The sequence below is a fragment of the Zootermopsis nevadensis genome, unplaced genomic scaffold (assembly GCF_977971745.1).
Source record: "Zootermopsis nevadensis isolate Lab colony 2312 unplaced genomic scaffold, Znev_1.0 Znev_ptg000024l, whole genome shotgun sequence".
In the NCBI taxonomy this organism is placed as follows: domain Eukaryota; kingdom Metazoa; phylum Arthropoda; class Insecta; order Blattodea; family Termopsidae; genus Zootermopsis; species Zootermopsis nevadensis.
In genome coordinates, this window is record NW_028259156.1 from 13990771 (window position 1) to 14016842 (window position 26072).

A 26072-nucleotide genomic window follows, 5' to 3' on the forward strand; every position below is an offset into this window, starting at 1 on the left:
TTCAGCCTCTAAGCTGGATTTATCACGTCGTAGAGGCGAAAGACGTTTGTTTAGATTTGATGGTACGTAACCTACTGACTATTTTATGCAATTTCTCAGCACAGGACTACCGTTAAGTTCTGAATCTTGAGAAAATGAATTGTAACACGTAGAAAAAATCAGGTAAAGTATCGCCTGAACGAACACTCGAAATATGACGCAATGTACTTACTAATTCGTTCCTTATTTAATTATAGTGTCGATTAAGTTATCGCTTCTTTATTTCTAAGGCAATAACGAAATCCTAAGAGTATGCAGACTTCTATTACTTTTTAATTCTAGTAATAGTCATTAACCCTATCCATCTCTGCGTCATTGGCTCTATTCGAAAAGGTTCAAATGTCAAATTTCGGCTACAGCCTGAACCGTAACGCTCTGCATATATTTCCTAACTTTGTTTTACATATGGTGATGTGTTTTTGTGAATGCGCTGGCCCTGTCAGAGGGAGACGCAATTTCATGATACAGCCGGATGTTTCGGTGGCTTCCTCCCTCGATTCAATCAGCAACTGCCCCACGATTCATTTACATCCATTTAAAAATCAGCCCGAACAGTAAAGTACACTTCGTTTTGATGAGCGGGGTGAGAGGCAACAAATTTCTTGTACCACAGTGGAACTCAGACAGCCAACAAGCTCTGCAGCTCTTCCCACTCACTGGTGCTCTGTTTCCAACTGCGAAAGTCCACAGATCGAATCTGGTGCTTAATTTTATAATGCAGAATCAAATTTAATCGCAGTAAATACTAAATGCTATGGTATGGTATAATGCATATATATATGATAAAACCAAGGACAATGAGATGGGTGTGGCATGCAGCATGCAATTACACCTATAACAGCAGACCTCTGGCTAAGAATTCAGATTTCTATTATGAGTGTTGATCTCTGTAACCCCGAACTCCAGCACACCTGTACGATATTGTTAGAAAACAGAGGTAACGAGCATTCAAAAAGGGTCTGCGCTACTTTATACACAACTTTACAATATTTTAGTTTATTTGCCATAGTTATTTTTAATGTTAATTTTATTTCTGAAGACTCAAAACAATTATACGTCGTCGAAATAAGTTACGGTACATTTTAATATAAAGTATATTTAAGATATTATAATAATCTTATAATTAATAGTTTAATTTCTTTAAAATGTGGGAAAAATGACTTTGCCGAAATAACTCTTAATAAATCCAGACGAAATATTAAAGCAATCCTTCCAAAACAGTTTAACTGAGAGAATGAAGAAAACATGCGAATACTATGGACACACGTGTGACAGATTTTTCTGTGAGTTTACCTTACGGCCTGCCTTCTGCAGAAAGTAATTAAGGAATGTTCATTCTAGCTTCTTTATGGTAAATTGAAAATAATACAGTGGTCTGAATCGTAATTATACAGCCTGTAGAATTTCTAACCTCCGAACCAAGAACTATTGAATTTTTCGTCTATTTTCCAAATGATCAACCATTTCCACCACGTACATAGTTTCCAGAAGAGTAGAAGATTATATGTATTCTCCTTACGTTCAATGCTGGTAAAAAAAAACTTTGCTTTTTATGTGATACAGTTGTAAAGCTTCTGTTCCGATCTCTGGTGAGGGAGTGGTGTACACAAGAAAAGTCTAAGAACTTTAGAATGAAGTGTTCGTAATTCTACACACGTCTAGATGGCAGGAAGGACCCCCCCCCCCACCTCCCCAGGCAAGGCAGCGTTGAACCATGGACTTCCTTAGTGCAGTGCAGTGTTACATGACTTCTTGAATCCCACCTCGACTCAACTGGTATTAATTGTCTTTGCAGCCAAGTAATTTATATCCTAATTCTCTCTCCCGTGTTCTCCGCAGCTTGAGAAATCTACCTTAAACCAACCACTTTCCTTCAATACCGTGTTCCTAACCCGTTTATAAAGTAGCATGGCCTGAGTACAGAACACAGTTGAACGCATTCTGCTGATTACAGCAAAACAAATATATTGAAGTTGGAGTTGTCAACTTGCATCAGAGTGAGATAAATGCCATAATTGATTTTAATAAAGGATATCAACCTCAGACTAATTTCGTAAAGGATGATGATGGAAACTTCCTGGCAGACCCAATCAAAATTTTGAATAGGTGGAAACATTTCCTTAACCAGCTCTTAAATGTTCATGGGACTGATAATGTTAGACAGATTAAAATGCATACAGCTGAACTTTTAGTGCCAGAACCTAATTTAGATGAAGTTGAAGGACCTCTGAAACGTCGATAAAAAGTTAAGTTAGGCTAGGTTATATTAAATTCAGTAACATTATATTATGTTACATACATGATAATTCTGAATTAATTCCATTTTATGTTGCGAAGACAAGTAAAAAATGTTGCTTGATACATAACCTCATGAATATCGTTCAAACTTCACAAAAAATTAAAAGACGATTTCATAGCGCGTTCCTGTTTAAGAAACCGAAGTACGAAATACTTCCCGAAGACGGTATTCTCTGTTAATATTACTCATGATTCTCCTTATTGTCAATGTATTAGTGACATACAACGTAGTGGGTATCTGGAGAAGAAATTCTTGCAAAAGAACGTTTTTAATTACCCCTAAAGTTTACGAGAAAGTAATTACAGATCCAATAACATTTTTTTAAAAGTGAACTTAATGATTTTTAAGTTATAATTACAATCAAGAGGAGGTCGAATTATCGGACGGTGTGAGAAGAAAGACTAAAGAAAGGAAAATGAAAGAGCAGACGAACGTACAATTATCTTACGATAGAAACCGTGAGATTTCTGAAGTGTAGAAGACTTGCACTTGAGAAAAAAGAAACTGCGTTCAGTTGATGGCAGTAGGAGCATTGGGGAAACTTCCCCGTAGACTTGGATCTCCTCAGGCTCAGTCCCATGAGGTTCTACAGCTTTAATTTGATATCGATTTCGAGACAAGTAAGCCACGGGGACTTCCCGCTTGACTTACACCTCACCCCCATTTCCCTTAAAGTCACTACACGTGCAGTTGTACTAGCGCCAAGACAAGACTTGTTTTACGCTCTTCAAAAGTCCTGCCTATGCTCACAACGAATCTGCTGCTCGCTGCTGGTGTTGGTTTGCAATCTTCTCGCAACTGCCTGGATTATTTTGAACCCTTAGGCAAATCAAATTTACATATTACATCCTTACAGATATGCTACGTTTCCTGCTTGTGTTTCATCTTCAATATTGAAATGCTATATTATATGTCGTAATAGAACGCATTTGTGTTTATGATAAATTCTGTGACTTAGCCCTGATGATGGAGGCAGTAAGCACCTCTGAAACGTTGATAAACTTCTACCAGACTACACGGTACAACATCCCAGACGACAGTCATCTCAACTCTGATGCAACAGCCTGGGTACATTTTAGTTGTCCTTGTTTGATTGCATTAAACAGGAGCTCCGTTGGCATACATTTAGGCCATAGAAATTGAAACAGAGTGCCCGCAATATTACTTCGGCGGAAGTTGAAAAATGGTTACATTTCGTATTAATTTTCGTTCTCCAAAAGCTTATCATGGGCCTCATTATTCGATTTGTATATTTGAATTTCACACGAAAAGTTTATTTTTTCTAAACCACACATCTACACCTTGACTGAAACCCATGATAGCGATTTTATTGCTTACTAAGTTAATCTCCGCGCCGAAACAAACAATTTTGTTATTGGTTTCCTATCTCTGTCCTGTTTAATTTCCGAGATACAGGGACTCAAACTCAGAAAACGTTCGAAATTTTGGCCTCTCAAAAAATTTATTTGATTCAAGGCATAAGCATGCCGAGTTTGGTGTAATTTTTGTCTTTTGTAAGGATTTACCGCATCAGTAGTTGTTTTAATCATTATTATTATTATTATAACTACGGGTGTTTCGGAGGAGACATATTAATTGAATAAATCTTCTCGATCTGAGACAAAGTAATTTTTGCTCTTTTTCATAAAATGTAGGCGATTTTGCGCTCAGGACAGAAAATATTTCCCGAGCTCAGCCCCAAAATGACATACCAGCTTTGTTTTGGTTTCCGGTGAAGACTGCGGGTTTGTGTTATTTAAATTAAATTTGTAACTAACAAAGCCAGACTCCAGCAGGATGTTTAACCGGCAGGAGGTATTCAAACTAAATTACATTAAATAACACATTCACCCAAACCCACCGGAAACCCTAACAAATGGTATTGATTCACTCTGCGGGAGCTATTGTCCGCATATGACACAGGACGTTCGGCAAGAACATAATGCAGAAGTTTCGACTGTGTTATAATGAAAAAAAATGACTACGCATAATATACTCGCTCTTGTACCTGCATATTTGCTGTTACGTAATAGTGCGACTGCCATATAACAGAAGATAGTGGTGCAAAGTGAAATTTGTTTTATAACGTTCAGTTTTTTAATGTTGCGTTTATTTGACAGTACTTATTACGATATTTTGCTTAGACATTACATATTGTCTGTTGTTTTGAAATTAAAAAAATACATTAAAAATTATAAAATTCTCTACGTTTTAAATACTGGCTTTGTCTCAGTCTTCAGGGAAGAAGGTTACTCTGTGTGTTCCGCAATATAAAATTAGTATTTGTATGATTTGAGTTTTTCGCGGCGTTGAGTCCGGATATGGCTGTCTTCCGGGTTTTAGCGCCATGAAGTCGGGAAGAAGTTTACCAAAGTCTCGACCCCATGATGATGGAGGCAGCAAGGACCTCTGAAACGTTGGTAAAATTCTTCTTAACTACTCGGGGCTATAACCCAGAAGACAGCTATATTAAAACCTGTTCATTAACGCTCTGCTTTCGAATGTAGCGTATTTCTGTTACGCTTCTAGGGAAAACTGTATACGTTTTGATAGGTCATGCCATATAACATGAAGATGAAAATTCTCACCTCGAATTCACGCGAGAAATTTTCCGTACGAAATGTATTAAATATTTCCAGTTAAGAGACAGCTGAGTAAGATTCTAGGTTAAGAGGGCGATTTCGGAGAAACGTTAGTATCTAAATACGAATCTGCGCGTCCTCACAACTCAGAACAACTTCGTCAACAGATAATTGCAATTGTAAACAAAACCGCATTTCATTAACTTCTATAGAAGACACACTTTATGGTCAAATCACATTACAGGCATGGCAGACACGTCACATCAACGTATCGCCAACTATATGACACTTTTACTGCTAATTCACATCATGGCAGAAAATCATATTTCTTATAGTATTACCGCACGTATTACATTAATTTTTATGAGTCTATTTCAATCACCAAAGAATTATAACGTATCTGTTGACAATGAACCGACACAGATCAGTTCAGAAATGCACACGTATATAAAATATTCTCTTGACGACTGGCAATAAGGAAAATCTTCAAGAAAAATGTTATTACGTTTATTTTAAAAAAGGGGGGGAATATTTTGTCGTGTTGACTACACGCTGACGTGTCGTGTCGTGTCGTTCGTGTGAATCGACCGTTAGGGGTCACAAAAACGATTTCTAGAAGTAACCACATTCTTATTGTTATTTCAGTGTTTATGTAAATGCTCTCCTGGACTTTGCTTTTCTCACCCAATCACGTAGAAGACCATGTTCTTAGTTCTACGGAACTATCGCATGCACTGATCGAACTGATAAAACAGTATCAGTCTAAATTGTAATAAATAAATCGAAGTTTCGAACGTGCATAAATTACGTGTTGACTCAATTGCTTATCAGCTTTTTTCAATTTACCCCCCCAAGTCCTTACACTTAAAACTGATCGCCCAGTAAGTACACAGTACACTCTCACTTTAACGTTTCATTAAGTCTCTATTCATGTCCTTTCATCAGAATACAGGAGAAACCTTCATAAGAACATAATTAATAACTCCTTTGTAGAAGCAACAAAGTTCAAATATGTGAAGACAGTAATAATACGAATGAAATTAAAACAATAAAACCTGGTTAAATTAAATTAAATTAAATTAATAATTCTTACCATCAAGTTCAGAGTCTGTTGTATTTTCAACTGCTAAAGAAAAATGTAAATATTAAATTATACAGAATTATAATTTGTCCTGTTTGGTATGAGTATGATACTTTCTCTTTCACACTAGGGTGATAACATAGACCGAGGGCGTTTGAGAACAAGATGTTGTAGAGAACACTTTAACGTAAATATGAAAAAGTAATAAGAAGTTGGAGAACATAGCAGTACAAGTACCATTAGCTTATACTCTTCACCTAACATCTTCAGGGTGATCAACTCGAGGAAGGAGATACAAGCGAAGCATGTAGCATGCATGAATGGTAATAAGATAACGTCAACATAAGATAATTTTACATTTCGTTTCGCTTTATTCTACCTCAACATCAACTTTAAAATCGAATTGTAAAAAGATTTATTTACAATGAGTTTCATTAGACTGAAGACACAAATGCGCAATATATGCAGTTGCATTGTAAAGACGTTAACATGAGACGGTTCTCTGTTTTAATCATATGGAGTGGTTATTGGCTAGGAAGAACATAAAGTAGTTAAAACATGAAACAATTAAGCTGCTATTCAGAAAATGATATTACACACTGTGTATTCTGAGAACTCCTTGCAAAAATATACGCGAATTTATACTAATTAGATATAAGTCACTGATCAAAGGAAACTAATTCACTGTGGACTTCAACACAGAAAATAATATTCTAATTTAACATAACAACGCAAGCGGAAAATCACTAGCCTATTATTCTTTCAAAAATTGCCGTGGTTTATTTAGCGACGTTTCAGTAACTGATAATATATAGCATCGAATTATAGGACCTTTAATTAATAAAGGATTTCAAATTATTTGGGATGACGCGGTAGTGCGATAATTTAATATAATATACCGTCATTTGCCTGGAGAAATATTAGTCAAGATTTCTGATTGTCTGGACGAGATTTGAACTTCTAATATGAAGCAAGAGTGCTAATCGCTCGGCTGTATTGCCCTGTTTATTATAATTGTATCACAAATTTCAGCACTATAACAGCTCTTACATTACGCAAAACAATTCACACTAAAATGGGATCTGTTTAATTCTGTTGACCAGGGAAGAACGTTTCAAGCCTTAAGGGCTACGAAGAAGGCGAGTTTCAGTTGATTAAAAACTTGAAATTAGATTTCACGTGTAGTTTCGTTGAAGCACGCTAACTATAGGAGTGCGTGTTATGTTTCTTCGTTTGACAACTCACGTCTATCGACCTAAGTTCTTTTGCACATGCTGAGAAAAATCAAGCTCGGTGAAGCTAGAGTTGATTGCACATTGTGACTTTCTGACCCACAGAATAAACTTCAGTTTGAAAGCTTACGTGGCAAAGTGAGATTTCAGCCACAGTTAAAAAAAATGAAAATAAAGGCAAATGTTAATTCGGAGACGAATAATACATTCGTGACATGTAGTGTATTAAATTTCTCGCTGACTCTAGCTCTATTCTAAGATTTGGTAATGCGTCCGCGAGTACAAAGAGTGCAAAAAATAAAAGAAATTGGAATAATTTTGTATACATTTCCTGTTGATCTCTAAATCATATATACAAATTCCAGATAGAATGGTTTCTCATCAATACCGCGTTATATAATGAAGAATTTAGTTACTTAGTTTGTTCCCCAAGTAATTAAACTGATCAAAACAAAGACGATGGGATGAGCAAGGTATGTAGCCCGTATGTGGGAAACGAGAAATGACCATAAAGTTTTGAAAGGAAAATATCACTTTGAATACCTAATTGTGGACAACGTTAAATGATCTTAATGCAATTAAGTGTGAGGCTGTGGCTGGATTAAAATGGTTCGGATTACGGCCCAAAACGGCTCTTGTGAACACGGTAACGAACAGTCGGTCCAATAAAATTAATTCCTTTACCAGCTCAGCGACTAACAGTTTCATATGTAGACCTCCGCTGCATGGAATTAGTTCCATAAAAGTAAGTGTTATACTTCTTGGCTGCTTCTATTGTGAAGTCAAGATTAAGGAGCATTTGACTATCTCTTGTCAATGCAATACACTTATAATTTATTGAGGATCCCACACAGGATATATTTCTGAAAGCTAGTGCTTTTGATTCTATCTGATCCTGCAGATCCACGTCTAGAAATTTAAGATCAGCAAAAGTCTGAAAGTGACTCCGCGTGACAGAGCAAATGAGAAATACTCAATGTCTTTACACATATGAGCGAAATTATATTACTATCCGCCCCTCCCTGAGAAATTTCGTTTTCTGAGGAGCATTATCTCGAAACGTCTGCCACGAACTAAGTCGTCCCATAACAACAATATGGGTTAAACAACTGACTGTCACATTGCAAGTATGATTTGTTCTTATCTCCGTCAATAGGAACGTCTTGTTTGTTATATCACTTCAACCTCCAAGGTAAATTCTGAATCAGAGAGTTAGAATTGCAGTTCAGTTGGATTCAGTAAGTGGTATAAGATGAAGATTTGTATCTTCCTGATAAATGTTCGGAAGAGAGAGGGAGAGAATGAAGATAAGGAAGAATCTAGCAACTTAGGAAAGACGATTTTGGCTTCCAGAACAAAGATCAGTCCATTTGAAATGTAACGTCATCTTTAAATCGTTCTTACTCCATCCAACCGCCTTAATATCATAAATCTTAAAACGCTACTCTAGAATTATAAACCTTTTAGAACTTTTACACATCCACTAACAGTAGATGCAGGATTAAGACTCTTGTAGAATGCGTATCAGGGATCGCCCTGATGATGGAAGCTGCGCGCACCTTTGTAACCACGTCAGTAAGCTTCTATCAGACTACACGACGAAATATCGCAGAAGACATTTATCTTCACACATAAATTTCTTTGAAATTAAAATTATGAATACAACGAGATATACTTCATATGATGTAAAACGTTTTTGTGTGCGGGCTTTCAGAGGACATTGACATTAAAACATGCGTAGGCAAAAATAATATTAAACAGAGATATACAGTAACAGTATGAAAACAAAACACCAGTTTCATACAACGTTGTCAGAGTTTTTTGTGTCCTAGTGTTTTCTGTTATGAATGTCTGCTACTGAGACAGACGCTACAAACCAGCGAGAACCAGCGTTAGAGATGAAGTAACAATGAAATTACACAGAGTATAACATAAAAGAAATATGAAATCCCTAAGGATATAGACTGAATCAAAAAAAAAAGTATGTGTCTCAGAAAATTATATGCATTGTTCAGATATGAGACGTCACTTTGAGAACAGAACGATCTTAATGCAAGTTTTACTGTTATCACAGGAGCACGTTCTCTTCAGCACTTCTTAAGAAGTGACTCACATTGATCTCCGTTGACCTGGCTCTCTCCTGCTAACGAAAAGTTCCCGTGAACTGCGTGTTTACACTTTCTACCAAGTTCGATGGTTATTGCGTCGGGGTAACAAAGGGTAGGTTCGGAATAATACCCGACAGTTTTCGCATAAAGTATACCTTTAAAGAGTGTCAGGATTTTGACAAGTAATTACCTGGAAACGGAAAGAAATCCTAGTCCTACAATGGACACTGTATAGCATGTCTGTTGCAGACAGCGCTTTTATCGTTTCGAATGTTGTAGCTGTTTTAGTAATTCGCGGAAACCAGTAGGTATTCAAAAAAATGTTGTAAGATTTTATTCACCGATCACTCTCGAATCCTTACAAATCCTTACTTATTCGTCGTCTACTATAATCTGTGAGTGTCATTCGATACTAAATAAATTTTGCAGTTGAAAACGCGTCATCAGGTGACCCTAGCATATACAATAGACTCCGGTTAATTGGGCCAAGGGTTAATTGGGGCAGCCGCTTAATTGGCCCAAAGTGTTCTAATCCCGATGTGTCCCAATTAACCGGAATCCACCGTATATTACTGATTAAAAATTCTTATTAGTTTACTAATTTACTCTATGAAGTAGAGTACTTCTAGAGACCCTTACAGTCTAAGGTTTACATGCGTCATGTTTGTGTTTTTGATTAATATATATATTAAAATTCAGGTCAATACACAAAACAATTTTTATTTTTAGATGTTAAAATTTAAAATTTTAAATTTTAAATTTGCGCCATTCATCATTATAAAGATGTTACAATCGAGCGCTTTCTTTCATTTCACAACATGTTTCGATGTAATACATCATCTTCAGGTGTTGTCTATTTTAAAACTATTTAATATTATAATGCAATTCTTTCAATATATTCATCATGCTACAATAATGGACGAATATATTGAAAGAATTGCATTATAATATTAAATAGTTTTAAAATAGACAACACCTGAAGATGATGTATTACATCGAAACATGTTGTGAAATGAAAGAAAGCGCTCGATTGTAATATCTTTATAATGATGAATGGCGCAAATTTAAAATTTTAAATTTTAACATTTAAATTTTAAATTTTAACATCTAAAAATAAAAATTGTTTTGTGTATTGACCTGAATTTTAATATATATTTTAACCCTTACAGTCGCTTAGCTAGTCAACTTCTAAAAAGGTCTCCGCTCCGTTTATTTGGTGTTAATATTAAATGGAAGAAAACATCCAAATAATTTCTCTATTTGTATTAATATAACGTATCCATGTTTGATGTATATGTCAGTATTAAGTTCGATTTCTTATTCGAAGTTGTTATGACTTTTTTGCAGGCTAACTACTCGTTTCGCTGCCAGCGACTGTAGTTACAAGCGAGGGCTCCCTTCAGCCAGATAACAAAGGTAGGGACACTAATTGATTTCACATTTTCTCGATAAGCCATCTTTTATATTTTTAATAACTTTAATTACGAAGACAAGAGAGGAAAAAAGAATTCGACGTCGATATTAATTAGAAGCCGATCTGTTAGTATCTCTCTAATTAATCCTTACTAATAGAGAACATTAATATTCACGAAATGTTTTTCAACAGACAGACCTAAACTTGAGACTTTTAAAAGAGTGTATGTTACAGCCATTCAGTAGTGCTGCAATTCGATCTGACCATTAGCTCGAGTAGTTACTTCAGAATATAGAATTTATATAGAATAGTCATTGCTTTTTTAACATCGTTTCACGTCACGAGCCCTATTATGGAATGCACAAGACTGAAATAAGTAAGAACGTAGTAAGATTATAAGGATAATCATAATAATTGTATTAATCCAGTCCAGTTATTTTCTTCTATAACAGTGTTTACCAATAGCAAAGAACCCATTACCGGCAAAAACTAATAAATAAATATATATATAAAATATTATTTATAATATGTTATGCATTTCCTATTTAAAATTATCGGAAGGAAGATGCCTTGTCTGTCGCCCTTCTCCCCATTGGTGGCGCTGCTGACTTCATCCTCTGTAATCTGATAGCCCTAATAGTAATAGTATTTGTCAAAGACCACAGATTATGAGGCGTGGACGTTTGTCCTCGGCGTTCTGTGGTGCACTGTTCTGTGCAAGCAGAAGTCTTCGGACGGGATGACCCTTCTTCAAGGAGGTGTTGTGAGACAAAGATACCGAATTATACAAGTGTCCGGACAGTCGCACACCTTCAGCTCTTGTCCGTCGGTGTGACAAATTATCATGAACCAAACTCCTCGTTGTCGGTCACCGATGCTTATCCCAGAAAACGAGTACAGAATACGACAATCCTGTGAACCCGTATTAGGCCGATATACTGTCCAACTACCTTCAGGATAAGTGGACACATTCTATCGGCCCAGGTCTAACGCAGGAAGCTGGGTCACATCGTCTTCGCCGCAGGATGTATGCACTTGAAAATCGCGCCATGTGACAGATGCGAATTACATACATGCACTCGACAAGAGCCCTCTAATTTTGCTATTACTTAATTTACACTTCGTGCGAAGCGCTGACTCACAGACCCTGTAGTTGAGACTGGCAGTCCAACTACGCCTACCCTATTAAAACCGATTCTAGCTCTAACTTCTTCGCGGTATTTCATCATTATCTTCAAAGTAGGCTACATATGGCATATTCCGTCTCAGATAGATTCGTACTAGTCCCCTGGGCTGCTTGTGGGCTATAAACCCTACCGAGCAACCCCCAGCTTTGAGGACCAGGTACTTGCTTACTCTACACAGAGATTATTATTACCATCAAATGAAACAACGTACCTCAATCTGCGAAGTGCTAAGTTCGAGGTGCTTATTTTTGCAACACCACATGCGCTGAAAATGTTTAAAGAGAAATTTTACAAATTGGTGTACGCATCCACAAAAAATTACCAACTACACTTCCAGTAAGTAAATTAATTTCAAACGGCGGATTCGAATTTAAATAATTCTTTTGCAGAATTTAAATTTTTCCAGATGCATACTACACGTAGACCTACATCGATTTCGTGTATAAAATGCTCGCATAAATTTGCTTTGAACAGCACAAAATAAATGATATTAAAAACTGTCGTAAAGTCACACAACATGCGTACATGGCAAACAGATTACACGGATTTTCGTGTGTTGCCATTTTAAAATCAACGAGTTATAACACAAATAACTTTACGTTACATAAATATTAAACATATCAGGGATAAAATATTTCTACCAAAACATAAACCTCGCATACATTGAAACGTGTTCGCTTCTTCGAGAACGTGCAAGTACTAAAAGCATGCAAAAATCGACAGGCTAAATAACCTAGTGCGTGTCTCGCATGGAATTATAAATGTTATTATAACATTTCTGCAGATCCTTCATTTCCAGTGATGAAGTTGGAATGTGTGACAGCAGTTTATTTCACTATTTCTTCTAATTCCCTTACAAAATGGGATCGTCTGATTTATGAAGTTATGGCTGTCAGAATGTTTGTGTTTTTATAGCTGACGTTACATTATTTATCTTTTAACATTTCTGCGTGTCGGTCAGAACGCTGTCAATCCAGTTAGTATATACCCATTTAATGGTCATAACCTCATTCATCATATTGCAGCCGTATGGCCTTCAATTCAACCTGTTAGAAACCCTGTGAGCCATTCGCGTCTATGCAATTACAACTGACTTGTGTTAGTGGAAAACTTGGGTGATTGATGCACATTCGTGTTTATTACGTATGATAAAGCTTTATTCTACACTAAATATCATTTCATTTCAACGAAAAGATCTGTATGCATAATACACGTTGCGTCTACACTTATAAAGCTGAATTATCAAAGAAATCTGTAGCTAAAATATATATTCGTCTGCTCAATTTGAAGATAAATTAGCAATATGGCGTAAGAGTTTGTGTTCTCCAGCGCAGACTTGTTTCAAAGTAATTAATCTTTTAATACATAAGGTTGAAAGCAGTTTTTATGAGGTTTCCTCACCCAGAAGTAATCCCAATTTCATATCGCTGTGTATTAGAACAAGAATAAAACGTTATATAATAGCTGGATTGATGATTTTTAGTTATGGAACCGACAAGGCATGACTTAATTCGAAATACTGTCAACAACGCTGGTTTCTGAACATACAAATATGCAAACGATATGGAACAAAAACATCTAAGACGAAATTACACAGGCTATCATACAAGTGATAGGAAGCTTAGACATTCTGTCTGCTTCTCGGGAAAAAGTAGACTAACCGAATTTTGAATCTACACTTTTAAATTGTCTGTACGCCTATACGGTATAAATGGACATCCATTTGTTTCCCTTACACGTACGAAATAGGGTCTAGTGAAGAGTTAACATATATAGGGAACCGACTCAGCGACAAATGTAACAAATGCCTCATCAAGGAATTAGCTGTGAGCTTCAGTGGTGAGAACAGAGATTTGGAGCGAGTGAGCCGATATGTCCAGGATCCTTCCTACAAATCGCGCGAGGCAAACTAATCCTCATTAATCACGCTTGATTTCGTTTTTTTTCCCATCTGTCAGAGAAATTCAGTAATTCCCATTGAAACCAATACTTCAGCCATGAACAAGGCAATATCGATATCGAATAAGCGATTCTTAAATCGACGGAAGTGCGCCGATTTCTACTGTCGAAGGAGTCTAGTTTATTTCAGCTCGGGTGTCGATATTTCGCAGCAATGCCGCACTGTACACAAAGAACATTAAAGAAGGAAAAACTTGTTTCAGTTGCCAGATATGCCATTTAACTTCTGTAACGCAAATACACACTACTGGTACAGACTTTCTTCAAATAATTTAACCCACATTGCTGTATTAGTTCTCCCGCAAGTAATAAATATGACTTGGTGAAGAATTTACGTAAATACGCTGATAAACATGCAGTGTATTATTGCCGTTTTACGAAAGTGCGCATCTACATAAATATCATATTTTATGTTTGAGTTAACTGAAGTTCACATTGGACGAAAAAATGTTTAACCTCTTGTGGCTTTGAATGTGAAGATGTTCGCGGAGGATTTCTTTGAAAATAAAAGTAAATTTTAAGATTTTTCCGAAAAGTTTAAGAGACCTGTCTTACTAAATTTTGACTAATAAAATCCATACTTCATTATTCAATGAAATGTGAATATGCTTTGAGAAATTAAAAAGTAATTTTCACAAAATATTTCATGATTATATTCGTCAGTCTACTCGCAGTAGACAAAAAAGATACTTGCTGGGCTTTTCGTTCTAAGAGATTTTATTTATGTGGCGCCAGATTCCCTTCCCCACACCGAACATCGGAAGTCCTTTGCATTCGATTTCAGTTCACGTTCCTGCTACAGTCCCACAGTCGCACTGGAGATGGCGCTGTAACCTGTTTGCAAAACATGACGAAACTGATATTCATACGGAGCTACTCTAGTACAATGATGTTTAAAGGTACTGGAGGCCATGGAATTGACCAGGGGAATGGATTCGTAAGGCTTCAATAACTTCTGAGTAGACCCTATCCACGTGTTAAACACGCCATTTCGGCGTCTGCAAAGCAGTGGCTTAGTCAATTCTTTTCTATGCCATACTTTTAGTGATTATTATCATATTCATATTATTGCTATTATTATTATTATTATTACGCTACGCTTTCTTATTTAACGTCATAGGGTAGTCCTCTAAAGTTCATCATTAATTAAAGAGTTTAATTACACTTCACTAAAACTGTACTTCAGGTAATTGTAGATTATGCTCTGAACTCTACAGGAAGATGAAGGAAAATTTTGTAAAATGTAACACCGAAATGAGCTAACGCTTTCGTCATGCTTTGTTATAAGTGGATTAAAACAAACAAGAGAACTGTGATGAGCGACACTTAATGTGTGTTGATCCCTTCATGCTTTCTGCTGAACCTGTCTCTTTCAGAACTCATCTCCACAGCTCAGAACTGAAGCAGAATAACTTTGACTTGGTAGAGCGTGAACGATGCTACTATAAATTTGTTTTCCGTGTAACTACTCGGCCATCATCTCGATATCAATGCTTTGCACGTTAATATCAAATTGTTTTTTGCAGTTGGATCTATTAACTAAATGATTTGTGATCACAAAGTGCCGTCCAGTAAACTAATTACTGTAGCCAGTGTACTACCTGGTCCCTGTGTTTAAACATTGCCTTGTATACAGATCACACACTGTCCTTGATTGGGTCCAGGACTACAAGAAGCACTGTTAGAATTCACAAATAAGGACACACTTAATGTAAACATCCACTGGACAATTTATCGATCGCGTCATGATTAATTCCGTCTAAATTCAGCATTATAAGATGCCCTTGAAATGAATAGCAGATCGGAAGCCCAATTGTATAGCCTTTGTTTATCAGACAGTTTGTGTCATGTGACATTTAACAGTGTGCTACAGAGGAAACCAAGCGGTTCTACGCATCTGTGCGGTATACGCTTTCATTCAGATAGCCCAACTGTGGAACGACATGAAAGACACTTTTTGTAATTCACGTGGTTTGTTGCGGATATCACATCGAATAAATCATTCTAGAAGAAATAAATATGATATTTTGTTGTGGTGTGTCTACAGATGCAACCCACATAACTTAGCGCATCAACCTATTATCTTACTATCGGTGACATAGAATGATTCCGTTATCTTGGTATTTCATGTGCGAAGTCTGAAATGATCTCTACGTATGAAACAGAATGCGATTCCATAGGGCATAATTATTTTTCTTGTGTCTTTAACTTTTAATTAGTTTAACGATTTAAAATTGGATGCTACATTGGATCGATTAATTATCAGTATTATTACAAAGGGGACATTATAAATACCATAGGTCTTTCTACTTTTCAGGCAAAATTTATATTTGTGTGTAAAAAAATTTAAAAAAAAACACACAATTGAAATAAAATATTTGATACCTACGTCATCATCTGGTTTCTAATAAATCTGTTCGTGAAAGTTGTTTGGCTGCTTGATATGTTGTTTATTTTTTTATTTTTTAGCTATCGTCCATGTTGAGAATAATAATTGTCGCATGCAACTTACTCCCTTCTGTACACTTTGCCTGAATTTTAACATACCGTAAAATCCTTGGCATGATTTCAAAGGCTGGCGGTGTGGTTATACCATATTATCATTAAAGTGTAACTGTCTTTCTCCCTGGAGAAACATTTCATTACAAATTAAGCCGTGTATGGGGATTATAAATGACACGATGTGAAAGAAAATTAAGTCCATGTAATTTATAAATTAGCCCAAAGGCAGGAACAGAAAAAGAAAACTCCTACATCCTACGCATTTCAAATCTACCAGAAGCAATCGATTTACTTCATTAATCTTCAGTGATAAGAGGTTTAGTCTTTACAAAGTTTCGAAATTTCTTTTCAATAGTTTTAGACTTTTGAGGCACTGTATTGAACGCTTCGTTTAATCGATATAGGTTTTCAGGATGAAGATTACTTACAGGCGATACTTACCTTCACTGAAGAGGAAGAGGTGACAGAGAGATGTTTGCCGTCTCCTTTTATCAGGGGTGGGCAAGATACTAATAAATACGAGCTATGCAAAACACAAACACTGGTGTGTACGCGCAGCAGCTGATGAAGTAGAAGAAAGATTTTGTTATGGTCCGGGATCGGCGATGGTTTGTTCATGGCCGAACGCTGCTGTGTTGTCGCGTAAATTCTCACCGGGTAAGAACTCAGAACGAACCGACCATGGTGTTTGAGAGACCGGAGAAAATCACTACAGACTTCAATCAATTTAATGAGCAATTCGACCAATATCTGAACCAGGTACCCCAGGATACAAGTATTCAGCTTTATCGCTACACCATTGTAGTCGATAACATCAATTTGGTAGACGAACACCGCTTCGATACTTGATCGACTTTCGATATCTTTCGGGAACTTTCAATATTTGCATTTGAAACACTAGAATGCATGTCACTTCAGGATGTCTGCCACTCTTGCTTGTAGCAAAATGCATTTTATTAACGACACGATTATTCATGTTGTCAATTCTTGTGATATTAATTACACCATATGTTCATATGGCAACACTCCGTCCGAAAAAAGATCTGTGGGCAATATGGTACACACATGTCGTCTCATCAGCGAGCTGCTCAGCGCTCACAGACTGCAGATCACTCCCCGTATTTTTCAGTAAGATATTTTGACTGTGAGCTAGTCTGGTGGTGCAAAGTCACGACCTTTTGCTTCCCTGTGATTACAGCATTGCCAAGAATTTCTGTTCAATGTGGCCCTTTATCTTTACGTCATCGCAGACAAAATACAATCAGTGACAGGCTTGTATTGTGTCTCACAACAACTTCGGTTCTCAGTCTGTTGACTACGGCGTTAAAATGTTTCACGAGCTGAACTGTTTTGCAAGCCGTAGATTTCCACGAACTAGAGCATAATAATGATGCAGATCATCATCAAACTTCAGATATATGCACAGTGTTCACGGCGTTTTAGCCTAGTGCACGCATGTATGATACGTCTCTCTGCCTGTCAGCGTGTATCATGTTCGAACAAACAGAAATAATTTCTATTAATTTTGGTAGTGATAGGTTCTTGGTACAATTTAATTTGTCAATTACGGTTCAGTAAAACCCCTAAATCTCAAATATAACTTTGTCAAAGGTTCTGCTTTGTGGGATCTTATAATATGACCGACGTTTCAGAGATGCTTAATGACTCAATCATCAGGGCTTTCATCAATATTTCTGAATAAACCCGTCACATTATTGCACGTAACCTCGTTTAGAGATGCAACGAATATAATCGACGCAAATTATAAGGGGCATGAAAGATACTGAAGTAGCACAGAACCCTTGAATGCTTAAAATCTGGAGGAGAAAAAACTGCTGTTAAAATTTGAAGTTTAAGGAAATAGGAATACCACACAGGGCTGTTCAACCCCGAATTGACGGTCTCACCTGGAAAATATATCATCTGTCTGGCAGAACCTTATGTCGAATTTCCATATTTCTGAGTGAGATGTCGAAATTCTGAAGTATTAGTCGACTTAAAAAATTTAGTTTCTTACGCAATATTAATTACTACATAAAGTAAATAAATACATAACGAAGAAACAAGGACCAGTTGGAGGTCCAGTTCCACAGAGAGAAAGTCTCACCCCATCACAACAATAAGTAACCCTGTGCAGTCGACAGTAGGCCGCTCCGCCCCCAACAACCGGAGCTGGCAACCGCAGTGACGCATTGCTCAGCGCCTTTGCGTAACACATAATTCACTCCACTCTTGAACGACAAAACTTCCTTCCATTTCGATTCCAAAACTTTCTTTACTGTATTTTATAATTCTATACGTTCATCTTACTCAGCAGATCTCATACATTTATTCAACACCCTCCCCCCCCAAACAAAAGAATTATATCCTTGGATCTCACAACCCAATACTCGGACAAGCAAGTTGATTCATGGCTACCTTACTTAACTCTAAATAGAGAGACACTTGATTCGGCAAATCTACTGAATACCCTTGGGTTTTTCATTATTTTTCTCAGCCCTCCAGATAAAAGCCTGGATAGTACATTAGGAGTCATCACTTCACCATACACAAATGTCTTCTTAAGTCAAACGACAGTAAATAACCTCAGTAGTTGATTCAACTTCGTTTAACAGCCAGTCTCCAGATAGTACATGCTCCACGAAAGTTGTCACTATAGCTTGAATTTTTGTTTTTAGTTTACAGGTACGCATTGGAAGGAAATTAAATAGAAATAAATGTCACTTGCATCTAGGAATCTACTATTTTTCAGGCTAAATCTGCCTTCAATTCCCTGCATACACGTGGAGTTCACCACAGGAAATATTAATTACCTCAACGTTTCATCGACACTCACGTCCGTGACTGTCTTCTCTTTCCTTTGCTTTATTTTAACTTCCCCTTCTCTGTCTTTCAGCCTCTGCTTTCTGGATGCAGCTTTAAAAAGCAACATCTGTTGACTGGAATGTTTTGTAATTCGTAACTTTGTAACTTTACACAGTAGCTAATAGCTGTTTAAAAAGCTTGTGTTTATACGAAGTAGTATTGGAGAAGCTTAGATCTCTTTTTGGGCAATCTTCTTGTACGACCACATCTGTATAAACTGCTCATACTATATTGTAGATAATATATATTTGTGTAAATATACACTACAGGCAGAAAATATAGCTGCTCTGTAGTTAAATAAATAATAATGCAACTTTATACTACACTATAACATCGTACGATAAGTAATATTATCTGAAGATGGCTGTCTTCTGGGATGTTTCGTCGTGTGGTCCCATGAAAGTTTACCGACGTTTCAGGAGACATGAAGAAGCGTTTTACGGCAGTACTGTGTTTAATCGTAAATTTCTGGTATACTGTAGCTTAGCTAAAAAATTAAATATTGTTTACTTTCTTTTACTGCCAGCTTACAATTCTTTGACGATAAATAATTCTACGAAATTATTCGTCCGTCCGAGACTATTAAGACTACAGAAGTTAAAAGCTTGCCAAATTATTTTGGCAGCATTTTATCTGCAATATGACGATTAGTTATCCCATAGCGCCAGGATTCCTATGCATTTCAGTAATCTGTAACTGCCATATACATTTTCTCTCCTGGGGTCTCCACACCTCGCTTTGTTCTGCTAAACTGATTTTATTCGTAATCAGTGCTGCCAGTTCTGAGCGTGAAATATCTCTGAAAAATCGAAGTACATGTTTTTATCCCACGACTCAAACATTGTCTGCATGGTCAACGTGCGATCAGACTATTTCATCGATCCGAACACACGACGTGCCATGTCCAAATACGCATACAACTGTTATTTTAAAAGGAGTTGCGTTGTGATTTTAAACAGAGGTCTATTTTTCGTACACCAAGTATTATTGCAAAAGCCTACCTATGGGAATAACTTTGATTTAACATTGTTATTTCTTAAGGATTAGGTCTCTTGACCTGTTGCGGCTCCAGATACCTGCAACTGACCTATCAATGACTCCAGAGGTCGATTTAAATACCCTCTACGAATCTTCGAATGTCCTTTTATGTCAAGTTACATCTTTTACGCTTTTATCCCGTTCAAAGAGGTTCAATATTTTTATCTGTCTGTCACTTTCTTTGTCCAATAACCTCATACTGTTTCACGAAGTGAGTTTTATATTGGAGAAGTTATTACACTTGAATTCACCCGAAAACAGGAGTTTGATGATGACAAGCTGTAATGTTTTACTGTTCTTTCATTTCAGGATGGCGTGTGGAGTTCGAATTTCCCTGATGGTGCTTTTCCTCAGCTTGCCTCAGTGGTGCTGGGGTGGGCGGTGTCCTCATAACTGCACGTGCTATCTGGACGACAGAGGTCGTCGTCAAATTATGTGCGCTCGAGGAGGCATGACCGATCCCATTCCCATACAATCAATGGATCAGCAAGTTGAAGTGCTGGTAATAACGGCCCCCTATAATTATTCCAACGACCTCACAATTGGCCCAATTTTCCAACAATTCAATCGCCTAGAAGAGTTACACATAGTGCGATCAAACATACCTGCGATTGGCAGACATTCGTTCTGGGGAGTACCAACTCTTCAGAAGCTAAACTTGACTCACAATAACATCTCTCACGTCCTTGACTACAATTTCCGTGGCCTGGCTAATCTCCTAGAACTGCATCTGGACGACAATCGCATCGAGTCCATGCCAAGCGAGACTTTCCGATATCTGCAGGAACTCAGGGTCTTGTCACTCGCCCGCAACAGAATCACCAAACTAGTGCCGAGACTTTTTCTTATGCTCGGCAAGCTGTACCAGTTGGATCTCAGTGGCAATCGGCTTATGGAGTTGAACCCCGATGTTTTCAAAGATGTGCAGGTGGGTGACATTGTTCAATAATCCAAAGTTTCTTTCTTTCTTTCTTTCTTTCTTTCTTTCTTTCATTCAGAAACACTCATCATCCTTCTGTCTGTGATGGAGAGTTCAAGAAGTTTATTTTTTTAAACATTCTCTCTACCACAACATATAATCCTACAAAATAAATTCGCCTGTAAAATACTTTATATATTAAAAAATCAAGTTTAAAAATAGCTCTAAAGGCATCTAGTATCTAACCAGTATTCTGGGTTACGTATTGGCTTTCAAATATTTTAACTTTATCGAACACACGTTGAATTAAGTATTTAATAATTTGGGGCAGTCACACAAACTGAAGCACTCGTTTTTAAAACTTTATAACATAATTTTTATTATGAATGTGGTATTTTATAATATTTAGGATAATATTTGTTCTTTATTCTGAGAACTGAACGCAACCATTAACTAGACCACGAGTAACATGCAGAGTTATTAAACGCAAACGCTGACCAACAACAGTCCAGAGTATTCAAACATCTTCGCAGATCGATGCAATTACTGTCTTCAGACTCGACTGTGGCTCTTTAAAAATACACTCTCATATATTTAACTGACATGACAGTTTTGATTCGAATAGGATAAGTGATGCATGCTTTCTTGTTTTTATTTTTGGCAGAGACTGCGAGTGCTCCGATGTCGAGGTTGTGGTCTCTCCAACATCAACACCCTTATCTACCGCCTGCTTACGGACTTGATGTACCTTGACCTGGGTGACAACGACTTCAAGTACGTTGCATCAGACGAGTTTCGGGACCTGAGAAACCTACAAGTTCTCATGATGGACGGAAACCAGCTACCTGTGGTTCTGGAACGGACATTCGGAAACAACGGAGCTAGCGGAGGACAGATCGACCTGCAGACACTGTCGCTTGCCCGAAACCGCCTTGCTAAAGTGACTGCAACGGCCTTTGAAAATCTCACCACTCTGCAAGAACTGGACTTAAGTTACAACAAACTGAATCGCTTGGAGACAACTACTTTCCTTCCGTTGGCTGAATCTCTCCGTCGACTAAAACTGAGCGGCAATTTAATTTCTCTCTCAGAGGTCAAGTACGTTCTACAGGTCATTCTGAAACTACGTGACCTTTCTCTGGCCGATATGGGAATTACTGACGTCCCTCTGGGGCTTTTCGTGTACCATGAACACCTCAGAACTCTCAACCTGTCCGGCAACAACTTTGTGCGCTTTCCAGCACAAATACTGTCTCCGATACCAAAGTTACAAGAAATAGATCTTTCGAGAAATCGATTTCGCGGATTGGACGAGAGGCTGATACTGAGATTAGAGGCACTGAAGACGGTACACTTACAAGGAAATCCATGGGTTTGCGACGTGTGTCACTTGTCGTACATGTTGAACTACATGAACAAGAGCACTTTTGGCGTAGCCATGAGAGAGCTGGCGTGTTTTTCGCCGTACTCATTAAAGGGACGACTTCTCGGCTCCCTGTCGAGGTCGTCACTGTCCTGGTGCACCAGTAGTGATGGCGGTCTGGGGTATATGGAGAGTGGTGGTGGAATTGTGTCAACTAATTTCCTAGCAGAACATTCGCGGTTCGGGCTGCTCGCAGCTGGCGCAGTTGTTCTCTTGTTACTACTGACCGCTGCAGCGCTTCTAGTAGGTATCGCATATTCCCGCCATCATGCGGCCCACTATTACACACGAGAGGAGCAGAGAGGACCAGAGCATGAGGCTATCTTCGAGAATCCAGCGGCAATCCTTGGTGAAAATGGAGACATTAAGTACAAAATAGTGCCCTTGGATATCACGAAACCATCTCCGAGGAAGAAAAAAGTGTCCATTTCTACAATTGATGGGATCACTAAAGATCCCGAAATACATTCATTAACTAACGGGACCTGAGTAGTGCGCTTCAGTGACACAGTGGAAACTCATTGCTAGTATTACGCAGGGACCAACATCCTCCGTGATGCGGACCACCTGGTTGTAGCATGAGTGGTGTCACTGAAGCAAACCACATGCAAATGAAAACATTCCAGCTAAGCTGTGAGACATTCGGTCATTTTGTTTCCGTTCGACCTTAATGCCGCTGTGCAAGTTCGAAAGAAAAACACCATCATACATCGACGTCTATCCGGTTTCTAAAAGGATCGGTCAACTGTCACGGGCCTCTGTACAGACCTCCATCACTGGATCTAAACAGACATCGAGGTCCACATACCACACAGTAATATCGCGCCTTGGCACTTGTGTTTGATGCTGGGGGCTGTGTAGAATTGATTTTCGATATGGCTAGCAACTCTGCTCAAGTAAAAGGTAGGGGGAATTTTGCGAGTGCAAAGTGGCATGTACCTTGTAGCAGTGGAATACGTTGAAGAGGAACAGACCGGAGGGAGGAGCCTTGTTCACCCTCCCTTACTTTGAAGGGAATTCTTGTTACAGCAGGAGCGCCTCGCCTTCCTACCCTTCGGCTTAATTAACGACCCCTTCTTCATTTTCACATCATGGTGCTACTGATGGTAGGGGTGGACTCTGACGAAGAGTGCTGGACTTCCAATCCCAACCCTGTTAAAATGCTTTGGAAGCTTGATTTTTATTGAAGAGTTTATACAAACAAAAAATTCAACACATAGACTATGAGTGTGATGAATAATTAACATATAATGAAACTTACATATAATGTACATAAGCCTGTAAAACTATAATTTGAGTACTCCTATATGTTATGAAGATGGGTTTGTTTTAAATTGTGGCGTATGCTGAGAGCCGAACGCAATGTGAAATGTCTCCAAAGAAGATAGTGAAAATAGTAGTAACAGTCTCTCGTAAAGAAATATAATTATATTAACTAATTGGAGTACAGTTTGCGGTGATGATGGTGATGAAATGTTTTTGAGTCCCATAACGTTCTATTTTAAATAATCTTTAAAGAATAGATATAGAAGTGTTTTGTTAACACCCATTTTGACATGAAGTGTGTTTTTAAAGCCAGAAACACAGTATACTGGCTCTAAGAAGTATGCCCTTGTAACAACTACAGTTATAGTTATTACTGTAAACTCGTACAATATTTTTCAAAGTGTCTAGTGCATATCATTGGATAAACATGTTTTTAATATTCTATTTTTAAGTGTGCCATTTTCTGTCTGATTTTGTCATGGGACCATGAATAGAATTCCGTTATGAACGTGCGTCAGATTACAGGGGCAGCTACAGGTGATTTTGTAATTAATGTTTCAGGAACAATCTATGTTTTATCGTTCTAATCGTGCCTAATGCCTATATAACTAGCTTATAGCATCAAATTTGTCATGATTAAGAAGCATTTCTTTGCTTGTCCATTTATTATCAATGTTAAGAACAATCCGGAAATTAATTTACATTTATTAACTTACTGTAAAAATATATATATTTAATTTCGTATAAATCAATAAGGAATTATTCTGAGCTCGAATAGATAACATGTAGAAAGGCTACAATAAATGGCCGCTTGAAAAGTTAACTTTTCAGTCTAGTATTTCTTTGTAATAATTGTTTCCAGTTTTGTTCGTGCACGACGTACAGGATATATATTTAGCTTAAACTGAAATAATCGGGGATGTCTGTGATTTAAAACACAGGGAAGCAGTAGACCATATGGAATCAAATATATCAATAAATTTTAATTAAGCAGTGTCTTCCAAGTTGCTAAATTATAAAACATTAAAACTGAATGTTGTGAGGACCATATTATATCAGTTAAATATAGCTTAATTTTCTTATATCCTCCTCATTTTAGTAACACAGTTTCATTCGTGTCTGCGTAAAACAAAGCTACTTACAGCCCTATTATGCAAGTATTTTATATTTTTAAGACTAACTTGGTACTACTTATACATCGTTCTAAAGACGCATTTAAAATGAGGAGCCTGTATGACATGGTAATAAACAAGGATTCAAGCAACTGTTGCTGCCCCTTCTATTTTAAATTTGTTTATATTATTCTCCTTATCATTTATTCATAAAATACAAGAATGTATTAAAGCAGCGTGGAGTTGGTTATTATGCTGTGTCTTTATGTAGTCTGTAGTGACTTGTGATACTTATCATTATCATTATCCCTACGTGGTTTGTGTTATCACGTTTTATTACACGGGGAATTCCTTGAGTGCACTACATGTTTCTGCATCGATATTGACCTCTCCTTTTCAACACATATTATGGAAATAACTTAATTTGTTTTGATACCGACTGGACACGCTGGTACGGTCCGAAGACGTTCCACACAAGTGTATTGTGCGCTGTTCCGAGGAACGATTTAATAACGACAGAGGTGGCATTATAACAAGTATTTATCAGAAATTCTTGAAACGTGTCTTATTGAGGCAATTGCTCATGTGCGATTCGCGAGCTGTTGTTTAAGAATCGCTGATACAGATGTAAGTCCATCAACTAAGTTTTGGTTGTCAATTAGAAGACAATACACCCGATTTTTTAACCATGATGGATGTTTTAATCAGAAATGTTCTCTATTTAAATTGCTAACTCCTGTACGCAACGATATATTTTAGTTTATACAAGTTCAAAAACTGTTTTGATATTCTATGTACAAATTTCCGATTCCTTCTTCAATATTACGTAAAACTTTGTTCGAGCATAACGCAATTTCTCTTTGGTGAAAGAATGTTTCGAATACTGCTGTCTTCTGGGTTGTTACGCCGTGTAGTTTACCGAAGTTTCAGATGTGCTTGCTGTTTTCATCATTAGGGTGATGATGATAGAATCAGCACGGACGTTTGAACCGTTAGTAAACTTCTACCAGACTATAAGGCGCTACAACCCATAAGACCTTCATTGT

At 37.4% G+C, this 26072-nt stretch overlaps 2 protein-coding genes across 6 annotated transcripts in view; one reads left to right on the forward strand and one right to left on the reverse strand.

Annotated features, from left to right (window-relative positions):
- Positions 1–25276, forward strand: part of rdo (leucine-rich repeat domain-containing protein reduced ocelli) — a 120937-nt gene extending 95661 nt beyond the window's left edge. For 3 of the 4 annotated variants that reach the window (XM_022083436.2, XM_022083437.2, XM_087355240.1), the window contains 3 exons: positions 10689–10757; positions 20616–21234; positions 21890–25276. In XM_022083436.2, the coding sequence (XP_021939128.1) occupies positions 20617–21234; positions 21890–23137 (1866 nt within the window). In that variant the 5' untranslated portion in view covers positions 10689–10757; position 20616 and the 3' untranslated portion in view covers positions 23138–25276. The remainder of the gene's footprint in view (positions 1–10688; positions 10758–20615; positions 21235–21889) is intronic. The other variant, XM_087355241.1, reaches the window with a different exon arrangement.
- The window catches only part of Axs (Abnormal X segregation), a 230836-nt gene that overhangs the window by 169205 nt on the left and 35559 nt on the right, over positions 1–26072 (reverse strand). The gene's annotated exons all lie outside the window — the stretch shown is intronic.